This window comes from Saccoglossus kowalevskii, chromosome 13 (assembly GCF_978046115.1).
Source record: "Saccoglossus kowalevskii chromosome 13, keSacKowa6.1, whole genome shotgun sequence".
NCBI classification, from domain to species: Eukaryota; Metazoa; Hemichordata; class Enteropneusta; family Harrimaniidae; genus Saccoglossus; species Saccoglossus kowalevskii.
The window spans coordinates 19,507,048-19,525,798 of record NC_140653.1 but is presented as its reverse complement, the minus strand read 5'-3'; the positions used below and the strand labels follow the sequence as shown (position 1 = coordinate 19,525,798).

Genomic DNA, 18,751 nt, shown 5'->3' with positions numbered 1-18,751 from the left:
ACTTTTAAAACATTCTGTTTTTATGTTTACTTGCCTTTGCTGTGTTTTTTAGATATAGTGATTTTGTAGGCATTAGGGGTTCAGATATTGTTTTTAATGATACACATGTTTGCACCACTATCCAAAGCAGTAAAAATGAGCAGTACTACAAGAAAGGCAATCAAGTTCGCATTGCCAAAACGGGTAATCCTACTTGCCCCGTAGTATTTACAGGCAGCAGAGATCAAAGTAGGTATATCCGATCGTTATCTAATGAGGCATGGCCGTTGGAGATCTGATAAGGCCAAAGAAGGCTACATGAGAAACGATATGGAAGGTATGCTTGGCGTTACTAAGTCTTTAGACATTTTAAATATTTATGTCTTTAAGCTGGTGTGCTAGACTATCATGTATCATATTGTACTTAATTTATCACTAATATTATTTTACGTAATTCATGTTTTCAAGCATTTTCCCCTTTTGTTTTTGTCTATATTCGCTCGTCTGTCACGACAACACTCTGAATAATCGGGTGTGCTTACTTTTCTTGCGGTGCGGAGTAAAGCCAGAAAAAGATGTTTTGGTGGCACCTGTTAGAGAGCGCATTTGGCATACCGCATTGGTTTGTGGTAGTGTATTGTGTGACTTGGTCAGTCTATGCGTTGCCACGTCACAGCCAACAGCTCGTCAAGTGTGTATTTTGTATTATTTTCTATCATTTCAAGAGCTCTTGTTCAATTTTTTTTTTGGATAAATTAGAATGTATTAGGGTGAAACCCGCCACCCTCCCTCAGGCGCATTCAGCATGTGGCGGGTGTAGATTTCCAGGTTTTTTTTTATTTCCTTCATTGCGTGGTTTTTTTAGCTCTGGTGTTTTCTACACGGCTTTGTGCGCCGGTTATATGGCACTTAGTTATTTATACAAATTATTATTGTGCTGTAAATAACGATAATTAATAAATGGCGATTCGCTCGTGGCAGTGTGACAAGACTCTGAATATTCGGGTGTACCTACTTTTTTGTTAACCACTGTTTTAAAAACAAAACTAGTCCTATAACATCACCTGTACCTGACTCGGATGCACCAACCCGCTGTACAGTGTCAACACGTAAATGTAATTGACACAATCGCATATTGGGTGTAGCACCCTCTAGTGGTGAAGCCAGTGTGTAGGTGCCAATATGGCGTCATTCTAAGAAGTCCAATGTATGCAGATAAAATCTAAATTCATTTTACAGTTTTGCCGTCTATTGCTGGGTTGAGTTTTGAGTAGTTTGAAGGTTAGAAGATATTTTTCAAATTCTTTACATTTGTTGGTGGATGTTTACACGAAGCTTATATTTTCCAATGTATAGCATGCTGCTGTTAATAACAACTCAAAATGCTGTAGGTTAAATACCAGTTAGCTAAAATACATTGGACTGCATGCTCTGTATTCCAGAACTATGAGACAATTTTCTCCACCATTATACCCGGGCACTATGTAGAAATTGTCTATTAGGGACGTGCCATTGAAATGGGTCATGTTTTTTTCGAGATTGTAGGTATAAATATATATGGGTCATTTTTCTGCCCAAATAGGTATGTATTCTGGGTATAAATATCTGTAATATTTGAGCTGCACTGAGTATCTTTTTTGAATAAACACTGATCCATATGCAAGACCAAAATTCGATTAAATATTGTTTCAATTACCCCTAGTGATGTTTTTCATGTAGCCAAGTCAGATACACACAGTAAAATAGAGGGCGCAACTCCATTAATAACTACATGCTGGTTCAGCGCATGCGTACTGAGTTGACATAAACAATGGCAGCAGTTGTAATATTTGGTATAATTTTCTATTAATTAGTTTTCATTCCAGCGCCATCCTATGCAGGACTTGCCATTGGTTCTGTGACAAGTCAATATATACCGTCCATTTACTTAGAAATCGTAAAACCCTGACTCCGTTGAAATTAACATGTAATGCAGTAATAAAAAAAATCGCACAATGCACTCGCGTCTTAAAATCTGCATCACATTTCAGCAAACAAATCACTGCATTTTAAACATATAATCTTTTGCGTTCATAGCAGTATATCTGCCAATGATTAAAGAAACCCAGTAAAAAACTCTACAGCCAATGAAAGCATCTCCTTTTGATTTGATTGAAGCACGAAGATATGTCGGGTAATTGTTTAACAAATACTTAAAAATGTCAATAAAACAAATTCACACCTTTATGAAACCCATTGTATAATTGTAACATTTGACGTATGAAGTAACACAACTATATGCCAACTGCAACAATTTCTGTTTTTACAAGATATCAAAGTCAGAGATTATTTGCAAATATCCGAACATTTCCATAGATTCGGTAGTGTTTATATAGAGTTCTGAACATTTTAGGCGTCGTCAAGTCCAATCGAACGCGAAACTTTCCGGTCAACGATTTAAACAGTCTTTGTAAATCAAAATTCGATGTGATGCTTTCCCCGTTAGATTCTTTGCAATAAATCGCTGTTTTCCGGTAGCTGTACATTCCTTCCCGGCTACATTTGTGCAATATTGGTTGCCACTGCATCCAAAACAACTTCGAGCATTTCGTACTTCTTGGCTAGTTGTGCTGAACGGGTTATGAGCGAGCTTTTCAAACCTCGTTGCCTATATTGAAGATGTTCATCATGATACAATATTGAATTTCTGTAAACAAACCTCGACATGTAGTTGTTCAGTAATTAACATTCACATTTCTCTATAGAAAAAAAAAATATGCATGTTTTCCCAAAAAATGTGATCATGGATCACCTGGTTTGAACAAGGTAAGAACTCCTAAAGATACACAATGTGATTAGTTGTTCGCAATGCGACGACCACAAGTACTTCCAGGTCAATAAAACGTCAATGTATTCATGCGTTCACTGGCTCCATCTGGCCAGCTGTCTTCACTTTTCTACACGCTATATATATAAGCACACACAGGAATTCGATCAATTCGAATAGCGATACGACAGAGGCACCAATGTAGAGTCCCATAAGACCACCTAAGTTGCTCAGCAATCCGGTTTCCTGTCGATGCAGTTCATATTGGTATTGTAACGTACCATAAACAATTGTCAATAGTTATAAAAAAATGTTTTTTTCTTATTAGAACGATGAATTATAATATATATCCTCTTGGATGGCTTTGATTATAATAATATAAGAATTAACTTTGAATGAATCAGAAGAACGAGTTGTTTTGTATTACAAGTGTTGTGTGCGCCCTCTATCAACGATGGCGAGCAAAAACATGCAAAAGTTCTAAACCGTAATGAATTATTTTACATACTGTTTACAACTACCAAATTATCTATGTACTTACATCGAGAGCCGGTTTTTCTGTAATACTTTGATAATTCAGTTCTTGATAATATACTTTGAGCTGAATTAAGTTTCTCCTGTAATAAAAACGACAGTGTAATGAATTACTGGCATTGGCATTTCAGCAGTTAGTTTCCCGACTAAACGGTCTTCCAAATAAATCGCCGCTTACCCTACAATTATAAAATGGAACTGCCCAGTATATGTGCAGAACAATACAGCTCGTCGCTTTAAACGCGGTGATCGTCACGCAACGCTTGTTCGAATTTCATGTAAATAAACAATGTATTTTACACGCGTTGTATACGTCGCTATGAGTCCCATATCGAACAGGACGCGACACGACGACTGCCGCCCTTTCACCAAAACAAGACAATTCGATCACATCAGTTTCTAGAACACGTTATAATATACGCTGGATACCTGAGAGAATATACTAGTAGTTCCGTAACCAATACGAGATCTATGCTTAACAAACTTCTCCTCCAGGTTAAATCGATCAACACATGCCGTGTCTTTGCAAGCGCTGTCCCAATAATTAAAGAATAAACTACTTCCCAAAGGAAAGCAATCTTTTTTAGTATTTTTTAAATAACTTTTTAAAATGTAGTTATGTACAACAGACTTTCTGGATTTAGGGTGCTTTAAAAAATAAGTAAAAAAAACCTGAAGGTACCTTGAGTCTTCAATCGATCCTAACTGGTCTTGTATTTTGCTGCTTCTTTTGCTTAGCCTCCTGAAGAGGGTATCGTCGTAAGCCTCTGATGGCCACTGTGACATCGACACAACAGTCTCGTACGTCCGATCGCTGTAAAAACAAAAACAATCTGAGCGTTTCTCAACACGGGCGAATTGGACCCTAAGATGTCTGTCGTGCGCCACAGTAGGTATGTGTTCACAATATGTAAACATCTGCGTGGTCGTTCATTCATGCAAGCCAGGAAAACTGTTGTTTTGTCTGTGTGTGTGTGTGTGTGTGCATGTTTCTTTATTTTTATTGCGCGAAGTTTTCAACCATCGCAAGAGGGGCTGGTAAACAAAGTGGTCGTATTGCCTATGGCGGGTATTGTTTATTTACGGTAGTTGGCGTCATTTAAAACTTATTGCAAGATTTCCTTGACGTTTACCATATGGCTTCATTTCATGCCATTGCTCACAAAAAAGTAGGGTCACAGAACTCTTATTCGCATCAAAAACCGTGAGCAATTTACCGTTAATTCCTATAGTACAAAAATCAGCATATCTCAAATGTTTGTCCTAGTACATAGGTACAAATATTTATATGGTTATTCAGAGTTATATTATGTAATTCTGACGAAAACTATTTATTTCTTTTTATAAAATAATGCTTTAATAAACATGGGTTCCTGTAGCAATAGTTCCAAAAAGATCCTTTTTTTCAATTGTATTTTTTCGACAGTTTTGCTTTCAACAAAATATCTCGTGCTGGGTTAGAAAAATGTCGACAACACGTGTCTATGGCAACAACAAAACGCGATATCATTAGTTCGCTCTTCTGTATTGGATAAGTCGAATTGCCACAAAAGACCTTAATGTGGGGAACACTGCTCAAAAGTTAATTATTTTAAAAATAATGTTCTTTTCCACATATGTGACATTTCATGTCACAAGGATGGAGAAAGCGATAAAACTAAGGGGTACTATTCGGCTCGGATAAAGTTGATGTAAACGATGGAGTGAAACTAGCATGATTTGTCTGTTTTGCGAAATTTAAACATTGTTATCCATGGGTAGAAAACGTCGCAATATTTAAATTGTTGATCGGTGACATAGGGCGAACACATGATACATAGCGTCTTGCAGTGTACTTTAAGTCTAGAAGTATTATAAAATGACATTATTTATAATGAATTTAACTTTTACATGTTTTCACTGCTGTCTATGGATGCCACTATTAAAGTCCACGTACTGTTCACTAATACTAAAACGAATAATTGTTGCGCAAAATACTGTCCCTGATTACATACGCGGTAAAATAGGTCAAAAACGCAAGAGCAGCATTCTATCAAAATCAAAAAAATCGAACACGCGCTTTACATAAATGATGACGTACTACAATGACGTAATAAAGCTGATATACATATAGTGTATGTTATCGGGATCACATACTTACTTGCAAGAAGGAGGACATGTATCCGTGCAGCCGAGCTGATTTTTGTTGTGTTGGTTCGTGACACCTGCTTGGCACGTTGCTGCAATTCCCAAGATTGATTTGTATTAGTTGAAATATACGCCAAAAAGAGTCCTTGTGGGCTGACGTGCTCGCGCTCTATCTATACCAGTGAATTAACGTATGTTGTTATTGTCACGGTTGCCTAGGACGCAATACCTGTGTATGTGACCCCTTTAGAGTATGGTACACTTAATATTAAATATTGACAAATACGATTGTTTATGATTGAGTATTTGCGGTTTGCTGGTGCACATGACATTCTGTTCGACGATGATTCGATGTGGACTTTTCAGTTAGTACTGAAAGACGAACGAGACTGAACAAGTATGGCGACAGAATTGCGACGTGACGTCAGAGCTCGCAAATATTAGATTTACTTACTACCACCGGATACCTTGCTGCACATTTCGACATCGGCTGAATGAGGTAAAGTTGGTTCATAGCATAAACACGTATCGATCAGAGCTTGCTGTAAACATGAACTGAGACACGCCTGGAATAGATGAAATGAACGCTCAAATGTGCATCGTACAAACAACGCAACATCACAAAGTTAATTTCCCCCAGCCTCTATTATTCTAGAAACATTGACAGAAATTTTCTTCTCACTTTTTTTTTGAAAAACCCATATCCTAAATTATAAAAAAATAAATCTTAACATCTTTTAAATCTCCAGCTATAAAATGTAAAATTTACTCATGTCTGAAGAAATTCATTTTGAACCAGATTTTTCGACGAACAGCTCCGTTGAATGAACTAGTGGTCATGACTATGTGTAGGACAACTCACTTTCCATCACTTTATTGACACTTTGAGATGCAAACGCACCCACAGTATACCTATAATGAAGGTACTGCGATCTAATGGGTAATTTTTTCAACCAAATACGTTGCATAAATCCGCCATTTTAATTGGGATACATATGTATAATGCTTCACAATTTAAGACTGATACACGTGTACAACTTGAATGAAACATCTGGGCACAATACCCCATTCATAGCCCCGGTAACAATTTATTTGTGCATGTTGTCAAAACACCCACACCAGCGTTATTGTATTTGCTTTGAAATAAACCCAACTGTGACAATACATCGTCGTTCATAAACAACTATAGCTTACCTGGGTTTTATTTGTTATACATTCCTTTGCGCACTAAAATAACCCTTGATAATGTCTTTGTAATTCAACTCAACGATGCACAATGATCCGTTGTGGTTAGGTGGTTGTTTAGCATTGTACTGGTGTATTAGAGTGGAAAATTGGTTTAAAAACACGTGACATACCTCCCGGGAATACGAATAGTCATCATCATACAACATATCAATGTCTGTCCCGTCTGTGCAGTCACTGTAATCACCGCCTTTTCGAATGATTTCAGACTGGAAAACAACAAATGTAGATACGAATACATAAAACATGTTATTAGTAACTGTTGGTAACTTTTCAACAGACTGAACTCGTCGATACAGGTCACACTAATAGCGATCAGAGTCGTGTCGTAAGCCATTAGTGTTAATTGAAACAAACAATGAATAATTTACGTACTTTTCATGCTTTTGACTAAAAAATCTAAATTGATATGTTTGCACGGGTTTCTATAGTGAAATTATTTCTTCGCTTTTCAACATTTTCAGTTTGGTCAAAAGTCAAAACGGTTTTCCCAGGATTTACAATTCTACCTTCAATTACTAGTACGCTCTCGCGTGTTGAAGAATCACGTGAGTGGCTAAAATATCGGCGGGACGCCCGGTGCAGTTCTCCCCTGTATTTTTAGGTGGGATTGCTTTGCAGCCTGTTTGTGCCAAAAGGATCCTGAATTTTACTAAAATGGCCAAAAATCTAAAAGATGTGATTTAAAAAGTTCAGTTCGGCCGTGCCGTACTTTAACTATGGGAGTATCTCCTTTACCCGAGAGAGACGCGACGAACTTTCAAAACCGTATAACAGGGAAAAATAGCTTGTTATCTGAATGCTTAAAACCTGTCTAGACATATAATAAATGGTTATTACAAGTTCCAATCGTGTCATACGCCTAGGGCTCTTTATCCGCCGTGAACTTGGATACTCATTGAGCTGGTTGTAATGTTGACAATGACGATGTTGACAATTCTTTGTGAGTGGATGGCTATGCAAATTATCAATTGGTTTTGGGTAACAGTGAGAACATTTGTGTGTATATGACGCACCGGTAAATCGTGCCAGTAATGCTCAACAAATGTAAACCAACAGGAACTTACCAATCTCACTCCTATTGACGTTGAGAATCCTGGTGGGACTTCAATACCCTGCTCTTCGGGAAATGCGACAATTGAATGTGGATGGACCAAAACAACTGCTCCGGCGTTTTCGGTATAATCAGTCAAATACTCGTCCTGTTCTATAAATAACGTCAAAGTCAGGCCTAGAGAAATAAGAAGTTACAAGACCATAACAATAATTAAAACTCACGTGTCGACAACAATGTATTCCAGCATTGGATAATTCATAATGAGGTACAGTGGTTATGACTGTCTATATATAATTAGAGCGTTGATGGATCGGATCTTGACAGTTCTATATTGTTGAGCACTCAATTCCTTCTGTGCTTCTCTTCAAAGAGGTATATGGGTAACTGACAGGGGGGTTATTATTACAGGTGTGTTGAGCCCCGATGTGCCTTAAGCAACTCAAATTGAATGTTCCCCGAGATTTCATTGATTCATTTAACCAATTAACAAGGCATCTATAAACATTTCTCTATATGAATATCAGGGTTACTATCATTAATCTATATGATTTATTATACACCCTTGATACAGTGAACTCCATGGAGACATAAATATTTGATATAAACTAACTTGAACAATCGCGGGGCGTTAACGGGTGCACAACAGTACCTAGGTCAATGATTGAATGAAACCCATTCACGAGTAATGGGCGCTACCAAACGTTTACAGATATTTGTGGGCAATTAATAACACTCACACAACTAGAGCATAAAAACACCATACTAGAGGCACTGGAGGAAATCGAGTAACTAGCTTACTGTAGACTGTCGACAGTATTGCTGAACTAATGGGTATTTTTTAACTAAAATGATTTTACCAAATACCGTGTGCAAGAGATGATACGAGTGTGTGTAGCACGCCTACCTTGATACCCAATCGACTTTCTAAAAAAAAAAATAGATTGATCATAACTTAGAACAAGAAACTGTGCTTCACGGTGATCAAAATATCACGGGACTGAAACTCTTTTACATGTAGCATAGTAGAAAATATTTGTTCAAGCTAATACATACCTCTTGTAGGGCCGGGACGGACGGTCGAGAGGATCTCACTGTCGTTAATACCCGTGTTAAACGAGAAGCAATTACCATATTTGGAATTGAGTACTAACGTAAAATTACTGTAAATAAAATATTGTACATAATATGTCAGTGGATACGATCACAATGTAAATTTGCGTGGCAATTTTGGCGAACTCAATCAAATACCAATAGCAAACTATATTAATTATTTAGAATCAAAGACAATGTGTAATGTACAAATTATCAATATTATCGTTGCAAAACATGCTAAGGATAGCTAATAACACGAAGCTGTTTTACCGTGATTTACCGTAACAGAATTGAGCTGCTGTTTAATACACTGTTGTTCAGATTGCTCACATATACTGTTGGATTTTAACTTACTGTGCATTTTAAATCCGAGAAGCCACAAATAAACGTGCAAGTACCTATGTCATACATATCATACATAATAACACGCATGTAACCATCTTAGGCACGAAAGCCGCATATTATGTAATAAATAATACTACGTACGCAGTTGAGCACTTCCCGCCATTGAAAGTACACTCTTGAATGAAATCTTTGGATTGGTGACCGACTGATTTTCTTAGACTTGGATCTAGTATTGACATGATTCTGGTAAGATTAATCTCCGCTGCGTACTCGTCATCGAACCCATCGAAGAAATTTGAATCGTCGTCCCAGTCGCTATCAACAGGCTGTCATAGAGAAATTACGATATTAGCCGGAGACGCAATTATATCGGGTATTTTATGTACAGACGTCATCTTTTTATTTCGCAATATTTGTTGTTTTATGCAAAGTTTCAGAGTGATTTTAAATCACGGGTGCAACTTCCATTGAAAAGACAAATACGATTTTTCAAGGCATCACCACCATCGCCATTCTCATTACCATCACAACCACCATCGTCACGTGACCGCCATCCTACTATGACTAAGGGATATATACAATCAATGACATTACTCACAATTTCGGCATTCCAGTCAAATTCTGAAGTTTGGTTGTCATCCGTGGTATCAAAATCTAAAAATCCCAGTTCATTTAAATATTCCGTCCCCAAGTCACCAAGCTTGGATTGCCGTAACGGATTCAAGTTGCAGATCGTGACAGCTGGAAATGGAAGTTCTCTAAAAACCACAGCGATATCGTACGTCACATCGTAGTTAAAGTATTTTTTGACTTCGAGCGAGCCCTGCCAAAGAAAGATTCCCCACATAAGGAAACATATGACGAGCCAGATTAATCGTACAACTAACGACGTCGCTGCAGTGAAGCGACCAACACCGTGAGCGGTTGTTCTCTCCCCGAAATCTACCGCTGCCGCCTTGATGGCACTTCGTTTTGCAGTGTTATTGTTTTCGGGTGAATTTGAAGGCTTTTCTGTCAAGGTGAAATTCTCCATTTCTGTAAAACAGTCTTCTATTATAATATACTCTTTCAAATCAGCAAACAAATTGTCAAGTCTTGTCCACGGCAATAATATCTTCTATGACTGAAAAATGCAACGTATGTTTAGAATTACCATAACAATGAGCACGGGCTGTGTATGCGATTGGGTTACAGGGACTCTGTTCAGAACTGCATGGTGTATGCCTTAGAAAACGAGTTTATGCTTTGATTAATTGGGGTTTAATAGACGAATGGGACTCCTGTTTTCTGTGTGGGTCATTAATTGTCGGCTTTTAGTTTACACGTGCATAACTCTGATGATTTGTGGCAATATTTTGTGAATTACACATCCCCTGTCAGAAATTGTTCGACATTAAGTTGAAATAATGTAAACCCACAGTTAGACCATACCGCATTGTTCTGAATCTATGGACTGTGGTCTAATCTATTTTGTTTTGACTATTTGTCTGTAATTTGAACTTTTTACTTATGAATGTTCGTCTTCTGCAGAGAACTCAACGAAAATGTCTTCACTTAAAGAGTGGTCTCGGCATCAATGTTGCATAATTTTCAATAACAAATTTTAAATAAATAAGCTTATTGAAAAATACGCTAATCACATTGTGCAAACGGGTCATGTGTACAGCTTGTAAAATGAGCCATGGTTTAAATTAGCAAGAAGAGAATTTTTTAATTTTCTCTTGATTTTTCAAAAATCGATAAAACGTTTGCTTCAGACTTTGACACACTATCCCAGCTTTTCAAAAGATTGAAATTTTGGTAAGACGCTTCTCAAACTAGTGTTTTAAAACACAAATAACTACGGCTGCCGTTTCGCGGATATTTGCCTAATGTGTATCTTTGGGACGGCTTACATGATAACATCTTATCTGTATACTAAGTATGTTGTTGAAGATTGTCATACTATGACGGGTGATAAGCTTCCTATCGAAAACAATGCGTGTTTATCAAAGGTTCATTGACACAGGGGCGTCGATCATGGGGGGACAGGGGGGACACCCCCCTCCACTTTCCGAAGGGTGGGGGACACAATATCAACTGTACCCTCCACTTTCCAGACTTACCCAAATATCAATAATAGGCTTATAAAGCCTGCGTTTGTGTTAGGCCTTTGGTTCTGCCAGTGTGTACATGTACTGTATTCTTAATGATCAAGAATGAAAATCCCCAAGTATGCACCAAATGACTTCATTTTGGTTGCATTTTTCAAAAATTTCTACCTTCTGGGGTGGCACATCCCTCCTCGGGGTTACACACCTATATTCCGACACCCCTATGTTCCGACGTTCCTATATTCCGACAACCCTATATTCCGACAACCCTATGTTGAGATGCTAATAGGTTCTGACACCTACGAAATTTTAGAAACTTTTTGACATTTCACTGCGTTTTTATCTCTTTACTTTACTATACTATTCTTATTCAAATACTATTCTACGCTCATCTTTTGTAAGACAATGTTACATTTCTTTACATTAAAAAATAATTATGCCGGATTATACTTGCCACTCTTCTGGCCATGGGCTTTCATGGAGGTGTTTTTGTGACCCATCGTCGGCAATATTCTCAGACGCGATGTATCCTATCAAGCTTCAGACGCAAAATATTTTTTTTTTTTAATTATTGCCAAACGTTCAGATCAACAATAAACTATGTACCTGACAGTCTTCATGTGGGCCCCTGACAACTTGTACTCGGGGAGACCTAAATTACATTGTTTAGTACTTTTATGTTCGACGATCATCCAATAAATTCTGAGCCGGCCAGAATGTGCCATATTTTCAATGGAAATATGTACGCTAGTGGTCGGAAGCCAAAATTGGATAAATACCCCTCGCCATGGTAGAACAAAGCAACATGTCTTTTTCTCTGTTCAGAGCGATCAGTCTAGTTACAGAATACTGACTGTACAATTAAAATTAAGACAAGGCTGTCAAATTTACATGCCATAAAATAGACAGAAACATGGGAATTAATTTGGTCAATTTTGGCTGTAGAATCTGAGCCGTTTTGCCTCCGAAAATCAGGGTAAATATGTTAGCTTCAAAAAATTATACACAACGTCAAATAAAAAGAGAACTTTATGGGATCAACCTTATACAAAGATATAATTACGTAATAGCCTGTCACATATTAAATGGGAATACCGCAGACAAACACCATCATGTTATATATCAAATTAAAGCTATATCGGTGTAGTATCAGGGGGAAATTCTCTTTCTCTCGGGTTCTCCACACTTGTCAGGGGGGAAACTCGTCTCGTCTCTATATCTCGTCCCCTTGAGGTACGGGATCGGGAAGGTCACTTATACTTTACAGTCACATAAGACACACACAACGAAATACGTTTCAACTCTCGTCTTAGTCGATCTTTTGGAGCACTCTATAAGACACAGCGCCCTGGGGAAAAGTCCCCAAGACTCTCCCAAGGCTGAACCAAGACTCGCCCAAGACTGGACTGCGTCAAGGCTCGCCCCAAGACTCTCTCGGACTCTCGACTGCCCAGGACTGCGTCTGTCGTGGAGTATTCGCCAAGACCAACTCAAACTCTCTTTATTCATTTTCAAAACTCTAACCAATTACAAAGCAGTAAAAAGACTCTAAGGCGTAAACTTCAATCATAAAGCCAATCAAACTAAGTACTGAATACGTCATATCTTTTGATTAATCGTTCACTACATTAATAACTACGGATGTCAGAATAGCGACGGTATCTTGTAATTAGTTCCAAATCACTGAGCCAAGTTCCGTCCAAAACTTCAAATAGGCCTACACGATGACAGACATAACACAGCAATTCGCTAATAATCAGTTAATTAAGTCGGTCAACAGATACGCGAAAACAAATTCATGACACATCCCTTCACCCAAACTGAGATATGCCTCTTGGCATAACACGTTCATAAATCAAAGATACCGTCCTCTACTCATCGTCATACAGGTTAAATACAATACTAATAATAAAAGGTATAAATCAAAAAGAGTAAAACACACTAATTAAGTACAATGATTATAAAGTCTAAATACAATGGTTATAAAGTCACAAATATCAACGGTTATAAATCAAAAACAAGGGAAAGGCTACCAAACGACTCACTTTTCTCAAAACGGTTCGCTGAGATAACCCTTCGCTACACTGTCTCCGTTACTAAAGGTTACAAACTCTATATCAAAAGGTCAAAAAAAAAACTAAGGCGTGGCGGTGTAACCAAGCGATCAGCCAATCGCTGCAGTCGACAGCATGATCACGTGATTACCAGGGATGCGTCTCTCGGTTAAAGCATTGCAAAGCGGTAACTAATAAACAATGAATAAAAAGCTATTAATCAAACTCCTGTCATATACGCTTATGAACTTCAACTGAACTCACAAGTCATTAATCTAAGCAAAAGTCATACGGCGTGGAAACAGAATGCAAAGACAAAGCCGCTATATAAAACATTACTCCTCTGGCAAATAAGACGGGGAAAAGCGAAACGATAGAAACTACTAAGTTACATATAAACCTGTCAATCGTGAACAAAAGCTTGCGATATCAAACAATACGTATATAAGCGCACCAAACTCTCACCTCAAAAAGACATTAAAAAAACGTTACAAAGGCGCTCTCAACTCAAAAAGCGTCAGAAGTATTCCGGAAACAACACGTAAACAAAAACAACTCTTAAAACGTCGATATCTCTGTATTCGACAAATCTCAAAACTCTGAAAAAAAACACGTGGGGGCATCATTCCTCCCATCATAATACGTACTCATGAACTCATTAAAACACAATAAAAACTTAACAAAACTCAAAACACTGTGTTGCAAATACTTGTCCACTGAGGCGCGCTTAAATCGTTATAAAGGACCTCGAACGTCACTAAATATCATTTCAAAACAAAATCTGGGCGCTTACATAACATACAATTCGACATCACTAAAAGAAACGGTAAAAACGATAGGAAAAGCAAGCAATACATTACATTACTGAGCAATAGGGTTAGGATTCTGGAAAAGAGTTCAACGTCCTTGAGTTACACAGTGTCAGTTACAGTGTCCAGCGAGTGGTTCTCTAAGCAATACACAGATAGCTAAAGTCAAAGTCTATAAGCGTCTCTTCTCTTGTCGCGTTATTCCGGGTCGTTCTTTGTCATCTTCTTGTCTTTAATGTCGCTCAATTCTTAATTATACAGTCCTATCCGGTACTGGTCCTTCCGAAGGGGTTCTGAAATCTTCATCTCTTCAGCGTTGTACATCGGTGTCGTTCGGTAAAGTCGTTAGTCGTCAAACGCAGTTTCCGAGTCGTCTCTGCCATCGCTGCTAGTTAGTTCGGTTCACAAGAAAGACACATCTTCGCCATTTCACTTCTCTTCACAGGATGTCAATGTGTGTTAAACACCTGCCCGGGTTCTCCACCACGTATCAGGGGGAAATTCTCTTTCTCTCGGGTTCTCCACACTTGTCAGGGGGGAAACTCGTCTCGTCTCTATATCTCGTCCCCTTGAGGTACGGGATCGGGAAGGTCACTTATACTTTACAGTCACATAAGACACACACAACGAAATACGTTTCAACTCTCGTCTTAGTCGATCTTTTGGAGCACTCTATAAGACACAGCGCCCTGGGGAAAAGTCCCCAAGACTCTCCCAAGGCTGAACCAAGACTCGCCCAAGACTGGACTGCGTCAAGGCTCGCCCCAAGACTCTCTCGGACTCTCGACTGCCCAGGACTGCGTCTGTCGTGGAGTATTCGCCAAGACCAACTCAAACTCTCTTTATTCATTTTCAAAACTCTAACCAATTACAAAGCAGTAAAAAGACTCTAAGGCGTAAACTTCAATCATAAAGCCAATCAAACTAAGTACTGAATACGTCATATCTTTTGATTAATCGTTCACTACATTAATAACTACGGATGTCAGAATAGCGACGGTATCTTGTAATTAGTTCCAAATCACTGAGCCAAGTTCCGTCCAAAACTTCAAATAGGCCTACACGATGACAGACATAACACAGCAATTCGCTAATAATCAGTTAATTAAGTCGGTCAACAGATACGCGAAAACAAATTCATGACAGTAGCGTACAAGTATTACGTTGGATATTACATCGTATATTCCATTACTTATTGACATTATGAATTCATTAACTTTATTATACATTATTCAAAATCATCAAATGACATTTTCTGGGCAAATCCTGTCTATGATAAAATGAATTAGTCATGACATATTCCTGTATTTTTGCATTCTCAATATTTTATTTATTTATTTAAGAGAACGCTATTACACTGCCAAGAAATTACATATAGATAAAAAGGGAAATCAAATAGATGGCGAGACGTTGCCTGACCTAAGATTTATATAAGTAAATTAAACATATGTAGCAAAGAAGTTTGGGTAATTTTCACAAACGTAAAATACAAAATCGACTACTGCACAATGGAGCGAATAGGCAGTTTCAAATACATCTCAAGAACACGAAGGATATTGACAAAGAAATAATGTAAAGTATAAATACGGGATATACATGTTTTGGCAGATATAAGGATAAGTATTTACATTGTGTTATACCAACTGTAATTTATGAGTGTAATATATGGGAATATTTTCAGAATAAAGAGGAATATCAGAATAATGCAATGGAACAACGAAAAATAGAATAGAATAGTGCTTTCTGACTTCCTTAAGGAAATCTGTCTAATATGGACCTTAACCTTGAACGATGAATTATGCATCACATTTGCAGGTAGTATAAACTTGTGCAATATCCTCGCATTAGAGGAAGCCGGCCTATTGTACATTTGAATTATCGGATAAATATCTGATAATTCTCGATGTTTTAGATTGATATTAGACAGGGTCTACAGCTGGGTGGTGGTTTAATTTTTTTAAACTTGGAATTCTATGAGACCTATCAATGTCTTAGATTGATAGGAAAACGTATAACGTGTGGAGGTAATCAAGGAATGTTGGCCGAAAACACACAATATAGGAATGGAAAGAAATAGTGTGAAACCTTTATATTTTTTGGCAATTTCAAAAACTTATGCAAACACTACGGAATGCTAAATGCAGTGCCTATTCATCTCTCGCATAATAAATAAATAAATAAATAAATAAATAAATAAATAAATAAATAAATAAATAAATAAATAAATAAATAAATAAATAAATAAATAAATAAATAAATAAATAAATTGTAATTAATATGTAGATAAACTTGGAAAGGTGCTACCGGATGTATACGGCAACCTTGCAATTCCGCTACTGATGAATATCGAAGTACAACTTTCATAAAAAAGGTAAAATAATTCTCCGATAATTATCGATCTAAAACTTCGATAGTTAGGCAATCGGAGGATTTAAGGTTAGAACCACATCCAACAGACACGGATATTGTCAAATAATTGTCGAAGTATTAGAATGATACAATGGGCAACATTGTTTGATAATTCTCTGATAATTATCCGATAACATTATGCAAGATCCCGTCTTCACGGACTTTCGAGCATCATGGCCGGACTACACTACAGTTGGATTTCCAGTATTAACCCACAGGACATCCTGGTTTTATCAAGGTAGCAAAAGGTCACGCACGCCTAGTCAGATTAAGTTTGACACAAGTATACTGTGTGTCGGAGCATAGGGGTGTCGGAACATAGTGGTGTCGGAACATAGAGATGTCGGAACATAGGGCAGTCCCCCCTTCTCAGACACCACCCTGTTCGCGCAAGCCCGGACATTGGCCGCTTACGCGGACACAAAAGTGTCCCCCTCACTTTTCAGAATGGATCGACGCCCCTGCATTGACAGCATTATTATCAGTCAAAACTTCGTTCGAGAAACACAGTCATAGCTTTGCGCAACATTCTATTAAATCGCTTTTTTATTTCGTTTTATTTTCTAATTCAATATTCTATTTTAATAACATAATCATTCACACAAATGTACACACACCATTTTGTAATACAAACTGAACTGAGTTATACTTGTTTATATAATTGTCTATTACTACTGTATTATTACTAGTATTTCACTGCTATTTATATGGGTGAGTTCATTACTCCAAGGCCAAGAACGTATTTTAATTCTCTCTAGTCATGGAGTTTGTGGGTTCGATTCCCTCAGCCGACTTTATACACGGCAGTCCAATTCTCTGGTTAACAACGGGATTTTATATATTTCTCTAGTGTGAATGTGACCATGCGTGTACTAACAGTACACCCATCATGTGACTAAAGAGCTCCATAAATTATAGCGTACTTGTTTTTTTAAGTTTGTGAAAATGTTGTATCATGAAACAAGGTCGTCATTAGCAACTCCCGGGGTAGCAACTACGAACTATTTTCACTGACATTACACCAAATGATCCGTAGTATTTACCTCCGTATTGTAATAAATAATATTGAAATACTAACAGGCTGTGTGATATATCAGGGGAGAACAAAACTGTTATACGTCATTGGTATGGAATAGGACGTCGGCCGGCTTGACGTGCATACAAGCCTGAGTTTGTCCAGAGACAAAAGCTCTCTTTCTCTCTATTGTCCTTGAATTGGCGTATGAATAACCGCGTCACATTCATGGGTGGTGTGGATCGTTTGCTACCGAGCGCTCTCCTATGACTTTGCGATCCAACGCCTGTAGACGAGTACGTTGTATTACACCAAATGTATGTATTGTAATATTTTGTGTTGTATGTCTATATTATTGAAACGAAATAAAAATATTTTTTAAATAAAAAAAAATAAAAAAAGTTATTACACCAAATACCTATCACTTAACTTACCTGGTTATGACATAAACACCGGATTTCTGCATTGAACTGAATTTAACGATCGCGACTCAACATGATCTCTATCGTGATGGCATAATACAACAGCCAAGTAACAATTTATAGACGTAACTCCCTCACCGTTCTCAAGATTGAACAGCCGATAGCCAACTCAGATTTCACAATGTGTTTATTGAGTCTTACCCGTCTCCCTAACTTCACGTAAAGAAACACATAGAATCACAGTAATATATTAGACAATTACCATAATAAAGGAAGTGTCCACTGAACAAGTTACCTGTCAAAGTGTGTCCCATCGTAGCGGACGTAGTGGAACCGGCTGAGGGCTATATCGTTACGCCATTATTTCCGTGGGTTCGCTTGTGTAGAATCGAAATGGCTAAAAATTAGCACCGATGAAAAAAAAAAACTTACAAGTAATATGCGATGTTATTAACACATAGATAGTATAGTGCCTGTCAACTGAAAAAACGAAAATATACCCCCATCCGCATATAATGGATCACCCCAATACAATACAGTGTGTAACATTTCATAACGTCCATCGGACCAATAACAATACCGGTTCTATTCGCTGTAGACCTACGTAGTATTCACTTTCGTCCCAATTCGTCATAAAAATACTGTGTTAAATCTCAGCTGTACTGTTTAATTGCGCATGTGACAACTAAAACGAGCATTTCGTAAAGAATTAACTCAGGCGATGCATGACTTGCCAGAGCAGCGTTTATGGGAGACTTCAATTT

General features: G+C 37.7%; 1 protein-coding gene across 1 annotated transcript; it reads right to left on the bottom strand.

Moving 5' to 3' along the window:
* Nucleotides 1-2,623: 2,623 nt before the first annotated feature.
* LOC102805759 (epithelial sodium channel subunit beta-2-like) lies at nt 2,624-18,135 on the bottom strand. Its single transcript, XM_085506741.1, has 11 exons — nt 18,000-18,135; nt 9,784-10,308; nt 9,327-9,511; nt 8,802-8,908; nt 7,759-7,922; nt 6,805-6,900; nt 5,901-6,012; nt 5,460-5,538; nt 4,002-4,133; nt 3,327-3,402; nt 2,624-3,031 (listed from the first exon to the last, which is right to left on the bottom strand). The coding sequence occupies exons 2-11, from the start codon at nt 10,216-10,218 to the stop codon at nt 2,873-2,875; spliced, it is 1,545 nt and encodes a 514-aa protein (XP_085362867.1). The 5' UTR covers nt 10,219-10,308; nt 18,000-18,135; the 3' UTR covers nt 2,624-2,872.
* Nucleotides 18,136-18,751: the final 616 nt, after the last annotated feature.